At 38.1% G+C, this 14,444-nt stretch overlaps 1 protein-coding gene across 1 annotated transcript; it reads left to right on the top strand.

Annotated features, from left to right (window-relative positions):
- The first annotated feature begins 981 nt into the window (after nucleotides 1-981).
- On the top strand, nucleotides 982-2,794 carry LOC113240532 (cytochrome c oxidase subunit 7A-related protein, mitochondrial-like). Its single transcript, XM_026477861.1, has 3 exons — nucleotides 982-1,029; nucleotides 1,206-1,313; nucleotides 2,448-2,794. The coding sequence occupies exons 1-3, from the start codon at nucleotides 1,012-1,014 to the stop codon at nucleotides 2,601-2,603; spliced, it is 282 nt and encodes a 93-aa protein (XP_026333646.1). The 5' UTR covers nucleotides 982-1,011; the 3' UTR covers nucleotides 2,604-2,794.
- The last annotated feature ends 11,650 nt before the right edge of the window (nucleotides 2,795-14,444 follow it).

Raw genomic sequence — 14,444 nt, 5'->3', positions numbered from 1 at the left:
GAAACCATAGAAGATTCAAGGAAACTGTCTCAGGAACCATTAAGTCTTTTTTTTGTAAAAACAATTTTGGCATAGTCAATTTTTTGGTCAAACGTGTGGTATCCATTGATAACAAATAAATAAATATTTTTGAAATTAAATCAACATCTGTTGTCCCAATTTTTTCGTCCCATACAACCCCATACAACGAAACGATTCCTTCATGAAACTGTGTCGATTAACACTAAAAAAATTTGATCAATTTTATTCATTTTTATATCCAACTCACGCTTGACTAAAAATGTATAGTACCAAAATTGTTTTCACAAAAAAAGAGTTAATGGTTTCTAAGATATATCGAGTTTTTAGGTTTTCACGATTGTTACACATAGGAAATGAAACTATTTTTCCGGATTTAAATCACGTATATTTGTTTTTTCAAACAAAACGACGTTTCGGGCCCTTTATTTTTCACGGTCAACCATGGGCCCGAAACGTCGGTTTGTCTATCAGAAGAGATAGATCAGATCTGATAGAGAAGAGAAAAGCTCCAAAGGTTCGTAGAAATGTCCGTTAATTATAAGTAAATACCTGTTATATTGAGAAATACTAGCACAAATTTGCAGTTGATTGCCGTGTACCGCACTAGAGTAAATAGAAAAAAAGTTTTTTTGAGGATGGAAAAAAAATAGCGTCAACAACGTCGTTGGCAACCATAGTTTCCAATACCAGTTGAGTGGCATGTTCATTCTGTAGATAATGCAGCTCCGTTCCTTTCTTTTTTCCATCCTCTAAGACACTAATGCAATGTGCTCTATCATATTATAATATAATATATGCTCCGGCCATAGATTTAGTATATGACTGTTCTGCCTCGTAAAACGTAACATTTAAAAACTCTTTGCTCATTTATAATCTATGTGTTGGGTGAAATCTATGGTTGGGCGTGATAAAAAAACAGTCAAAGGTGTTCGTTTGTTCTTTCGCTTTGAAATTTTACGTTCTCCGCGAATAATTTCAATTATTATCAACATGTTCCTCATTTCTAGAGTAAGCTATTGTTGTTTATATTATTATATTATATAATAATGGCATTAAAAAAACCTAACTCAGTTTAGCCGATACTGCAAAATGTTGTCCGTAACGATATTACATACAGTTTTTGCAATATTATCATTTACCGAGTAGCTTTCAGCTTCAATTTGCGTTTTTCTTTCTTGTCGCAGAATATAGCAAAGTTAGTGTTACGCAATGGCCGCGCTATATCTACAACTTCTTCATTGCGTGATCCAAGAAGCCTTGTAAAACTGAAAACACTGCAATCTGCCTACCAAGTAACTTAAATTTATTAACAAAAGTTATTTTTCAAACCAAGTACCTACCTACACGATAAATTGCTTTGAAAGTATTCACACCTTATAGTTTCAGCTAAATACAGCCAAAAGACCTACCAGATTTTCCCATACACATCGCACCCCAATGACTTTTTGAAGTATAATATCATCCATTTTGTCTCTAAGGGAATCAACAAACTTATTATAATAATAATATTGCGATGTATAGGCGACTGCATCGATTCAAATACAAACACGTGATTGCATCGATACAAACGCATGATTGCTTCGATACAAACGCGTGATTGCATCGATACAAATGCCTGATTGCATCGATACAAATGCCTGATTGCATCGATTTAAACGCGCTACTGCATCAATACAAACGCGCGATTGCATCGATACAAACGATTTATTCGCATTTTTAAGATTTATAGACGCGTGATTGCATCGATGCCAACGCATGATTGCTTCGATACAAATGCGCGACTACATCGATACAAAAGCATGATTGCTTCGATTCAAACGTGCGACTACATCGATACAAACGATTTATTCGCATTTTATATCCTTTCTCATTTTTAATATTTTTAGACGCGTGATTGCATTGATACAAACGCGCGACTGCATCATTTTAAACGAAAAGTCTGTATAGTTATGCACATTGTTTTGTTAATTTAAAAGTGAAATTAATAAATACAGCAAACAAATAATTAGTTAATTAATTTAAAACGTGTATCGCAATTTGCATCGCTGCTTAAAATTGCCGTGTGTAATCGCTCTAAAACCAGACTAGAACTCGCGCCTTACACTCGCGATTTACATTTAGTATGCCAGTACAAACGGCGTGGCGCGGACAGTGGCGGATTTGCCCTAAGGCCCGGTAGGCCCGGGCCTAGGGCGGCCAGATTTCAGGGGCGGCCAATCGTGACAAAAAATTCACTGATGATGACAAGAAATAATTCAAAGTAGGTAACTAAATATTGTGTACCTAAGTATTGACTACATGGCCTGGGGCCAAGGAAGGCCAAGACTGCAAATCCGCCACTGGGCGTGAAGCAACTCGTGATGTCACTTTCCTACAAGTCGATGTGATATTGGGCCCTTAATATAACATGATTGTTTATTTTTCAGGTGGAGGATGGGGTGCCCATTTATTTAAAAAGTGGTTTTCTTGATCGATTGCTATATTCTACAACTATAGTACTAACAGTTGTCGGTTTGGTAAATACTTTGATTACAATTTATAACCACGCGCGACCCAATTCTTGGAAGACGGAAGCATGTTAATGGACCGACTATAGCACCCCATTGAACATACTTTAGCTTACACAACAAGGAATGCCTATATTAGATGATATTATGTCATTTGAAATGTTGGACGTAAAAATCGGTATAACGTCGCCGTCGTCGGTTGACATATCGAATTCATTTTTCGTGAGATAATAAATTTATAGTGTGTGTAGATAAATGTATTTCATTTCTGCTTATCCCTACCCAACCGTTTCTACTAATAAATACAGTCGTGAATAAAACTATGGCAATGAAAAGTATAAGCATTTATTTAAAAACATGGTATTTATTACCTGCTAAGGGCGGGTTACAAACTGTTCCACGTGGAACTGAGTACATGGAACTACTCGGGAATTAACAGGGCAGACTCGTCGACGAAGACCGTACAACAACAGTACAATCCGAATGGAAGCGTTGACGGGTCTATATCATCAGCTTACACGCATCCACTGTTGTAATCACTGGACGTAAGCCTCTCCTTAAGCACGCTAACTCTCCCGGTCTTGTGGCGTCCACATCCAGCCGCTGCTGGCCACCTTGCTCAGCTCGTCCGTCCATCGTACTACTACGTTTTCCGTTCCAGAACAAGTCTGCTCCATAGCAGTTGCAGTGCCATTCAGAGCTTTGAATCGTAAAGACCCGCGGGGCACTGCCACTGCGGCCGTCACCGTGAGACGTAAGTTGACAAGTCCCATGTGCATGTAATTGCATCAGCACCCTCGTCCTTGAAAACCGGAACGCAGTAATGCTCGCATTACTGCTTGGCGACTGAAATAGGTAGGGTTTCGACCTCAACCATTAGCTCGCAAGCGGGCAACACTTTCGAGCAATTTTACTACATCTTCAAACAAGACGCGACTTATACATAAAAATGTATTGGGATTGTTGTAAATAAAACGTAATTTATTCAAAATACTCATTTATTAGGTTTGGTTTCGACGTTACGAGATATCACGGCAGCCATCGCACTTGGCTCTTACGCTATATGTACACACCCATGCCCATACCCGCGGTATATAAAACAGTATGTATATACATAGGTACTGAATATAATTACATTGTTTCTGGATTTATTAAGGGTGCTCTACATCCGGATTACCTATCAGAAGTCCGAAATGACATTTTCCAGAAATGTTTGCTCGAAATTTCATAACCTCGAAAGTAATTTTGAGAGGAAAATGTTTTTTCTTTTAAACCTAACTTAACCGAACCTATCGTGTCTGCGATAAACATTCAACATATCCTGAAATACTAACGGTTTCGTTATAATTCGGTTTTCGGGGTAATGGAAATTCGAACAAGTTATTTCGGAAAAAATAAATTTGGATTTGTGGTAGGTTACCCTACATCCGCTTGCGGGCTGCAAACGAAGCCATGTAACAAAAAAAATGCTAAGTTCCACCAAACGATGCGAAACTCAGTTGGGTGGGCAGAGACCAGGGGCCTCCACTCATAAGTCAGATAAGCTCATTAGTAGGGAAATATATTTATATGCCATTAAATAAAAAAAAAAAAAAAGACGACTCATGTCCAGTAGTGGGTTACATAAGGAATGATACAGTACTTTGCAGCAGTGCCGAGCATTTATTGAAATTTTATTAAATAAAATTACAAGTTCATTTATAACTAATGGTCTAATCTGAAGGTCTCTGGGCCCTATTGCTTATGTTCTGGCACAATTTATTTAAAATGAAATGTGTCTGTCTACGTGTTACGCGCACGCAATTACGCTGGATCATGACGAAGCATTTTGTCATTTGTACTGACGCAAAGACAAAAAAACTTGAAAAATTCCTTCCGACTGGAGTCAAACCAGTCTATGTTGCCTCACCGTGGCTACTGATCTTACCGCGCTCACTCCTTTGAAGAGCAGAATACTAGAAAATGGCAATGGCAGTTGAATGGTTAGGTAGCCACTGACAAGTAGAGGTGGGTGATAAACATAGGTCGGAAAAAGGTGTTTTTAAATATATAAATCAATAAATTCAAAAATACAGTACAACAGGTCGCCTGTGGCGTCTGGTACTGAGTTTATATTAAGAATTGCTACCTATGATATATTCTGAGAAATTTAAAAAAAAATTTGACCGGCCATTCTGACGTCAGGATGGCTGGTCGCCTCTTTGTTCAGTATATGCATGCAGCAAAAGGAATACTAGGGCGACGTAGCAGTCAGTAAAACAGTAATTTATAATTTTATTGTTGATACCTATCAGTGGGAACGACAGCAACCGTTAAGTAAACGTATAAAGTTAAATCATGGACCTGAGACTGTATTTAGAATAAAACATCGCTTGCCTAAGCATCAGTGCGCGTATCTTTTGCGCGAAAATATTTGGGAGGTTCATCCCATTGCACACAGTTGGATATTTAAACAGCACTCTATTTCTATAAAATAATGTGCAATGGAATTTGCAAAGAATGTGAGGCTAACACAAAATCTATAATTAACTGGCCTTCGAATAAAATAGCCCTATGTAAGTGCACTGTAACGAACTACGATAAAGAATTTGTTCCTACTTTTGCTAAAAAATTAAAACTATATAATTTTTTAACAAATATATAATTACAACTAAGTTCTTTGTTAATATTGCGTTATGATGGTTACCTACCCTCTCGGTTTTATACATTAGCAATCTCACCGGACTAGTTCACCTCGAAGTAATTGTTGAACGCCTGCCCTTTATATTATGGCAATAAAGCACTAAAAACTTTTGCTTTTTTAGTTTAGTCAGGCACTTTTCGCAAAATTTTCAATCGGTTATATTTTTTTAATCAATGTAGATATGAAGCGTACACCTTTAATTCGTGAACGTAGCAAATAGCAATTATTGGTAATACATACTTCTGGAAAATCTGCTACCTTCATGCTGAACAAAGAGGCGACCAGCCATCCTGATGTCAGAATGGCTGGTCAAAATTTGTTTTCAATTTCTCAGAATATATACAGTACATGTACAGTAGTAGGTAGCAATTATTCAGAAAAGGTAGCAAATAGGCAGCAATTCTTGAATATATACTCTGCCAGGCGACCAGCCACCCTGACGGCCTCAATTCGAACCACTAGCAGAAATGTCGTATTTTAAAAGGAAAATGTTCACACTGGATTATTTTCATACTTAAAAAAAAACTGCTCAACACTTAAACACAACGAAAAGTGCCATTTTTGACAGCCTACTCACGTACGGACTTTCTTTCATCCGGAAATCCGGAATTCGAAAAAACTAATTAAGTAATATTTGGTGGTTTTAACAACTCTTTGTCGCTCCTTGTAGCTCTGTCTATTCGCGTATCTATATATGTGGAACACCTTTTGAACACCAACATGACGGTCTTATTAACGAATAATGCGACAAGCCTGTCAAATTGTGAAGGCTATTGCGGATCGATTTCTCAAATTAAAATAAACGTTACTTCAAAGTGAGTAATCATAACGACTATCAGAAAGTAGCCGCTTGCCAAAACCGTTTATCGTGATGTAAGTGACTTTTTTGTAACTGGGACAATAGCCACGGTGATAGAAATGTAATTCTTTGCCTCATATCAATGACAAGCAACTTCTCTTAACTTTTAGCAGAATGCCAGGTGTGCAAAATGCAGCCATTGACACTCTATCGTCAAGAGATGAAACGGAACGGAACAATATCCAGCCGGATATAGGATGTTCAAAACTGACAAAAATCCATTATCACTACGCCAAATACATTGATTCATTGATTAAAGAGGATAGTAATGGGATAAACAGCAACTACAGGATCGTTGACAAACCGTTTATTACTTGTAACTGAAAGCACTATGAAATTAGATAACGCTATATTATGTAAATTTAGTACTCAAATTTCAATAAAGGCAAAATTTTTTGTTTTTCAAAGTTTTTCTGCATTTAGTGGTGAAAGTTGATTCTATTTATTTTCATAAACGAGACCAGCTTCAGGGGACAGTTTTTTAACTTGTTATTGCCAAACGACAATCGATTTAAACTGTCTTCAAATGATTTACCTACAATGTTTTACCTACAATAATGAAACGTATAAGTTTTTTTTTTCAATGTGAAAGTGCAATCATTCATTAATCAATCACGGCGATGCGCGCTGTAAACTGTTTACGGCAGTGAGTCAGATATCCGGCTATCACTCTCCGTTTCATCTCTATTAGCGGCACACAAGTGAGATGATTTAAAATTAGCACACTCGGGCCGAACAGGCGGCTGTTGCCTTACCTTTCTTATAATACTATAAGTTTGGTTCTTTGAAACTCTATACATACATGCATTTATTCTCATCGAGATCACGACTTAAAAAACATCAATTGTACAACATTCATGCTTTATGTACGTTTGTTTATACAAAGTGATGATCAACAAACCTAACTGGCGCTGGCGGCTTTGTCCGTTATTTAAATTGTCCAATAGTTTTTAACATAGAATACGTACTTGCACATAAATATACAATAAGACGACTGTTTCACTCTTGAGTTGTTAGAGACACAGTGGACATACGTTACCATGAGCAAAATTCAACATTATTCTTAGTTTTATTCTAAACATCACATTTGGGTCTAAAAATAGATCTAGACAATTCAAATTAACAGGTACTTCACTTAAAATTAAAATTATCTAAATAAAATTAAAAAATCATTCTTAACCATTACTTTAAAATAATCGAAATGGGTACTGGGGCCGATTCTTTGCTTAAACTAAATTTAGTGCGACATCGTTCACAAATAAGTACAATACAATGTAAAAGCCAGATTTGAAATAATTTATCTAAATTCCAGACAAATAATTAAAATAACAATTGACACATTGGTTATTTACTCTTAGCATTTACAAGGAAATTATTGATATTTACACTCGTATTGTAATTTCTTTAAACTAAAAAAAATTACTACTAGACAACACAATATTGAAATATACGGGCCTACCGCTTAATCGAGTCGATTCCTAAGGTGCGTGCGCGGTGCGGGAGGAGTGGCAGTTATGTCACGCGGCACAAGGGATAATTTAAAAAAAATAATTCTGACGACATTCAATACCAAGTTGATTGTTTTTTTTTATTATCATATGAAATATCAACAATTGGCTAATTCAGTAGGCCCTTTTCCAATCAATTCGTTATCGAATATCGTCAGAAAAATCTTGTTGAAATTAACCCGTACGAATCGAGACTTAACTGCTACATAATCTGTCACTCTTCTCGCACCTCAGGAAGCGACTCAGTTAAGCGGTACGCCTGCAATTTAGTGCATTATAATATAAACAAAATTGTTGTATTTGTTCACAATTAAATAAGCGATAATTATAATATAAACACATTTCTTTTGTAAATTGTCAATAAGTACACTTTATTTATACAATTGATTATCCCTTAAGTGGTTAGGTGACGATTCTGACTCTTGGGGGTCTGCTCCCGTCCTCCGTGCAACATCCGTCCGAAACAATTATAATGTCAAATAAATAATACTCGACTATATTAAACGGACAGCAGTAAGATAGTAGCAGTAGAGCTCAATGTGAAAGAGTTAGTCCAGGGAAGTACTGCCACCTTACCTATTTCTGCCCCCAAGTAGTAATGTCAGCATTACTGTGTTCTGGTTTTGAAGGGTGCTGGTGAAATTACAGGCACATGGGACTTGTCAACTTATGTGGCAGTGCCCCTTTGCGGATTTAAAGCTCCGAGTGGCACTGCAACTGTTATGGAAAGGCGTGTAGCTTACCATCAGCACGACTTGTTCGTCCCGTCACTTGATATTATGTATGGAAAAGACGCACGATGCGAATGAGGCTTCGTACTTGACATGGTTGTTTGTTTCGGACGGGTGTTGGACGAAGAACGGCAGTAGACCCACCGTCTTTGCAACTACATATAATAGCTTTTGACCTAAAAGTTTGTTTATCCGGTTTCGCTGTGTTCGTTACCACGGTCTCCTCAAAGATAATAAAACGCATATGGAAGTCTCGTCAAAATGAACCACATGAGCCAGAACACGAGGACTGCACACCGCTGAGGAGATTTGTCTGCTATTTCCACTATCAGATCAGCTCTAGGTTATGATAACATTTTATTTTCCCTGGAATTATGTCAATGCACCAAGTTTTATTGAAATCGGTTAACGGTTGATGGAGTGGGTGAACTACCCGATTCATCCACTGATTTGCTACCCCTGGAGGTGGACAATTTTCTTTAAATTTGAATTGGACGACTACTGAGGTACCCTTTTTCCAACACAGAAAACAAGGATCATCGAAATTGGTTCATAAATTGAATTGAAACACATTCTCCTTTTTTGAAGTCGGTAAATAACTTTAAAGTCAAAAGGAGTGTTGTCCCAGGAGGGCACTGAGTGGACACTTCTTTGGCTCATAATGAGGCTTCCAACTGCCGTTGTCTTTTTACTTAATTTGTCACCAGAGTTCCTTATTATATTTTTATTATTTGTGAGGACCTGTAATTGGCTATCAGTTGTTATTCTGCCCTCAGAACGAAAAAGGACACAACTGCTGTATAAAGTACGTATAGTTGTGCCTTGTTTCGTTACGAGAGCAGTATTATTATTTATTTTTTAAATGATTAAAGAAGACGACCTCCGTGATCGAGTGGCTTGCGTACCGGTTTTCAAGGTATCGCCATCTCCGAGGTCCCGAGTTCGATATCCGGCCGGGTCAATGTAGAAAACTAACTTTTCTAAATTGTCTCAGGTCTGGTACCGTCGTTGTTTCCGATTTCCATAACACACGTGCTTTAGTTACTTACTTTGGGATCAGAGCTACGTATGTGATGTCTAATCATTTATTTATGTCCTAAAATAGGAAGGGACAGAAGTTGGAGGTTCAATGTCTAACATTGGAGCACATTACATCTTTGTAAAACGGTTTTACAATAAGATCGACAATCGACATCGTCGTCGTTGCTTTTATAGTAATGTTTAAAAAAAAATAGTTTGAGTTCTATGATGGAATCGTCACCTTCTGTGAATTAAAAAAAACAACTATAACCTATTTACGAACGTTCAGTCTTGTTTGGTTCGGAGTTGATAATAATAACATTCTATGAAATGCAACACTAAAGGTCGCCCGCGACTTCGCACAGAATTTCTTTCCAAAGATATTTACTCTGTATTAGGCTACGGAGGCAGTGAAAAGGACTGTACTACTTCATAACGAACACAACACTCATCTGCACTGCTTCAAAGACTTTTTGCTGTATTACACTGCCAACAACTTATCTGTGATAAAACATACTAATGTTACCTTAAACTACCAGTTATTGTTCCGTTGCACAGATACTATATTTTAGTAGCAGTAGAGCTTCTAGTGAATGAGTTCATTCAGGGAAGTACTGCCACCTTACCAATATCTGCCGCTAAGCAACAATGTGAACATTACTGCGTTCCGGTTTCGAAGGGTAAGGGCGCTGGTGATTGTTGTGAGGCACAGGGGACTTGTGTCTCAGGGTGACAGGCGCAATAGTGCCCTTGCTTTTTCTTTAGAAGATAAAACTCAAAATGCTACGATGACGATTAAAAATTACTTTACACAAAAATGCTCCCCCGGCCGCTCTTACAGTGTGACTTGACCCTCAAAGCTCTGAGTGGCACTGCAACTGCAGTGGACAGGCACGTCGCCAACACCAAGCGCACAACTTGTCCGTCCCGTCACTTATTGTCATAAATTAAAATCAGTGCAGAGTACCGAAGAAACCGACCTCGAAAGTCATTTATCCCCTAGTTTGCCACCCTTAGAGGTGGAATATTTTCTTCAAATTTAAATGGGCCCACATCTGGGGCTCTTTCCAACAAAAAAGAATCATCAAAATCGGTTCACAAATGAGTTATCGCGTAACATACATAAAAAAAAGAAAATCGCATAGTCGAATTGAGAACCTCCTCCTTTGTTTGAAGTCGGTTAAAAATAGCAGCAACAACACTAACATCACAGACAAGTAGATGGCTTTGTACGACCGCAAACCTAATATCACTGTCACTGTTCCTTTGTCACATCTGTTATTGAATCACAGCGAAAATTTGGTGGTAGATCAAGATACTTTTGTTTACAAAGTCCTTAACCCGCACTATATATTATTTTAAGATGATATGGGTTAATTTGTTACACTGCATCACTATATCTCGTAACACTAGACGCTTGATAGCAGTCGATCGTTCGTGGTGATGGCCAGGTTAATCTCGGAGCAGTCCTCTCGCCTTCGCCGTGAGTTTCCTCACTCGGCCTCGTGAGGATATCGAGACTGGTGCCGAGCTTTCCGCTTCTTCCGCGTCCCGGCTGCGGTCACCTTGTCCGCCTGCAATAGTAGTGGTATCAATTACTTAAGACATCCTGAAACTTAACAGACGGGCACTTGATAATGAAATGATTCTAAACATAAATAAAACAAAGATAGTAATTATAGATATGTGGGGTTTATGGTAGATGATTGATTTAGTTGGTCGATACACATAGATGTTTTTTGTACTAGATTGCGATAGATATTATGCAGATTCAACATGCTTGCTTATTGCCATTGTTGACATATTAAGTAAACTCTTTTTTACACTCCGTGATTTCAAGGGGAGGCATTATTCACTCTATGTATATGTATTTTCAATAAACACATCCTGCCTATTCAAATCACTTAACAAGAGATTTATTGATATTTTCTTTCTTTAACAATACATGTATGTAGTAGCGTAAGAAAAGTATTGTTGTTTTAGTTAGTTGGAAACATTTATTTTAAGTGCTAATGCACTATTTTTTTAATGAACTAGGAGAGCTTATTTATGTCTAGATGTGGTGCTGTATAACACAAGTGAATGCGAAACTCACCATGGCTGTTGTGCGCATGCGCGGCGTGTCCATTGAAGTAGTTGTGGTCGGTGTCGTGCGGCGCCCCCGCCCCTCCCCCCGTGCCCACCCTGCCCCCCGCGCGAGCCGTCTGCAACGGCAGCTTGCGTTACGCAGGTTAAATTGTGTTAGTGCATGGATGAATGTTCAGTTATACATATATTATGATGTAAAAATTCCTATTCACCAGACTACTTCGCTGTGCGACGTTTGTGTGTTGCGTAATGGTTGCACTACGTCGTTATAAGAAATTTCACTTGTTCTATTACCATATACTAAACCATAGATATAGAAAAAAAGGGGAGATATGTAATGACGCTATGTAAGATCGGGTGCCGATGTCGCCACTTTTTAGCTTATGTGCAATTCAAACTTTACGGTCTATTATCTACTACCATAACTTACAGATTTTGATTGGGTAGGGCTTAAAACGTGAAAACGACGTAACACAATTTTAAAATTTAACAAAATTAAACTTACAATCACTTGATTAAGAGTTATATTACAATATTAAAGCATTTTTTTCATCCTGGTTCAGCCATTCACCATCAGGTGGCGTTTTAGTAAAAATGCTACTAGCATATAATAGCTAACACGTTAGATGGCGCTGAAACTCATTTTTCGTTACACTAAGAACTCACGGAGTGGTTTTCACCCGCGTCTGCGGCGGGACTGCGGCATCTATAGAATGTAATAGTTAAGTATGTAAAATTAGTAGCACATTCCACGGCGCGTTTTACGCCTGTAGTGGTGACGATTGCTCGCGGTTGCCGCGGCGGGTACTAGTAGAACCGCGCAAGACGCGATCACCTGCGCGCTTGGCGGCCGTCGTCGCCCGCACACTTTGGCGGTCGGTTCAGGCGCAATGTGGTGCAGGCGCACGCGGGGTGAATTCTCTATTAACCGCGCGACTTGCGATTAACTCCCACTAACTTCGCGGTCCGTTCCGCAATCGCAAGGGTTTCGTGCCCGCAACCGCGGCGGCTACGTGCCCGCACTAACTTGCAGCTTCATGAATACTGAAATAAAACCGCTCTCTAGCAGCACTGGCGGGCGCGGATGGAAACCGCTCCGTGAATTGTTAACCTTCTTAACCTTAAACTGACGCTACTCAACGAGGGATGTGGTCCTACCTAATTGATAGTTGGAAACCATGTGGCTGTTTTTAATATTAAAAATATTCCATTTTTCATACTGTACCTACACTGGTACTGGTGTATTATTAAATTAATATAAATTTTTATTATTTTCTTAATGGCGGCTGCTAGGCTTGGACCAGTGTCAGTTTTATAAGAATAATATAATAAATATGGTGATCGTCGCCAGTGTCAGTTTTCTATTATACGTTACCACGGGTTGGTGAAGCTGTCACAGTCAAGAGTAAACTCGAACCATCAACGAATTTAATAAATTATGTTGTTTTTTTTATGAAGGAATTACGTAATTTTGTATAATTGTTTCTAATTTATTTTGCATGCACATGTAAAATAAAGTCGATTTTACTTTATTTATTTTTTTAGATGCATCTGCTATGGATATTTAAACAAAGTCAGAAATAGTAATAACAAAACCAATCTTTCCATTTTCTTGCAGCTTCAATCCAACCTTCTTTTATTTTGAACTCGTTGGAAAAAGTTAAAAATTAGAAATACTCTACGTTTAATCTACGAGTATAATGGAACTTAAATATCTAAATTATCTAAAACAATAATACACATACATTTTTCTTTAAACAACAGCAACATACAAATTGACATGAAATTGAAACGGTTGCCCGAAATATGAGTTGTGTTAAAGTTACTCGAAATAAAATATTTAGTAATAATAATAATAAAATAAAATAAAAGAAATCAATTTAACGTGAATGCTTTTCACTTCGATATTTTAGGGACTTTAATTACAAAAACCATGGTAAGAAATTCAAACATTTCAGTAAAAATTTATTGTCGATAAACATCAGTCTTCGTAAATGAACATCACTAAATTTGAATCTAGAAATTTCTACGGAGACAAAAAGAAAACATTGAATAAAAATAGAAATAGTAAGTAAAAATGCAAATAGCCGGTGGAATATTATCTCACTGGTTTTAAAATTTTTGTTTTCACTCCAATTTTTACAAGGCATATCGCCACAACTTGGCATTTTCACGTTTTACGAGAGACCTTGTATGTACAACGATCGCCATGTTACTGTGGCGATGTTTGTAGGCGTGTCACCTCGATATGATCATTTTGATCATATCGAGGCGACACGAACCACGCCCCCATACCAAATCTCCCCTTTTTTCTATATCTATGTACTAAACGTAAACAGGATGTCCTACAGCTTTAGCAGTTCAATCACAGATTAGGCAATTTAAGTCTTTCAATGCAGTATCATTTAGTTTTAAAAATAGAATATTGTCCCCATGACTCAAAATAAAAAATCCTATCTGCAATATTTAAAGCACAGTCAACAGTGCGACGCTCTGTATATTCTTTGATCAAATGTACCCGAATAAAAATTGGTTAAATATTAATATTTCAAAGCAAAATATGCGTGATGTTGAGAGATGTTGGGACACGCGTTGCGCTGTAATGCTGTCTGATGAATAGGGTTGGCACTTAGGGCTCATTCAGAGTGCAGGCGCGGGAGCGGCGTCTTGGCGTCTTCCGTTTCACAGTGCTACAGCGACTAAAACCGTTACAGCCACACGTCAGAGTTGCTAACTGACGCTAGACCAAGCACTGTGAAAGGTACGGACGGACCGATCCAATAGATCTGGAGCGCCCGCCTCGAGACAGGCGCCGGCGCGCGCACCCACTGTTAAAGCAACGAGTGTCTACGCACATTTGATTTAGACGCACCCGCGCCCACCGCCCCTCTGAATAAGGCCTTCGGGTTGACAACTTACTTTTGAACAGATTTGACTTATTGTCGCAGGTATTGACTTTTGAAACACGTCACAAGAGCATACCACCGCTAGCGACTGCGTAAAATGTTTGTATACAAAATGTGTTTT

The sequence above is a fragment of the Hyposmocoma kahamanoa genome, unplaced genomic scaffold (assembly GCF_003589595.1).
Source record: "Hyposmocoma kahamanoa isolate Upper Pololo Valley unplaced genomic scaffold, ASM358959v1 146, whole genome shotgun sequence".
Taxonomy (NCBI): domain Eukaryota; kingdom Metazoa; phylum Arthropoda; class Insecta; order Lepidoptera; family Cosmopterigidae; genus Hyposmocoma; species Hyposmocoma kahamanoa.
This window is presented reverse-complemented; position numbering and strand designations above follow the sequence as displayed.

What these genes read in the sequence shown, in the direction of transcription:
- LOC113240532 (XM_026477861.1), top strand. An exon ending in CACTGCAATCTGCCTACCAA is followed by an intron (nt 1,314 to 2,447) that starts GTAACTTAAATT and finishes TTTATTTTTCAG; the next exon opens with GTGGAGGATGGGGTGCCCAT.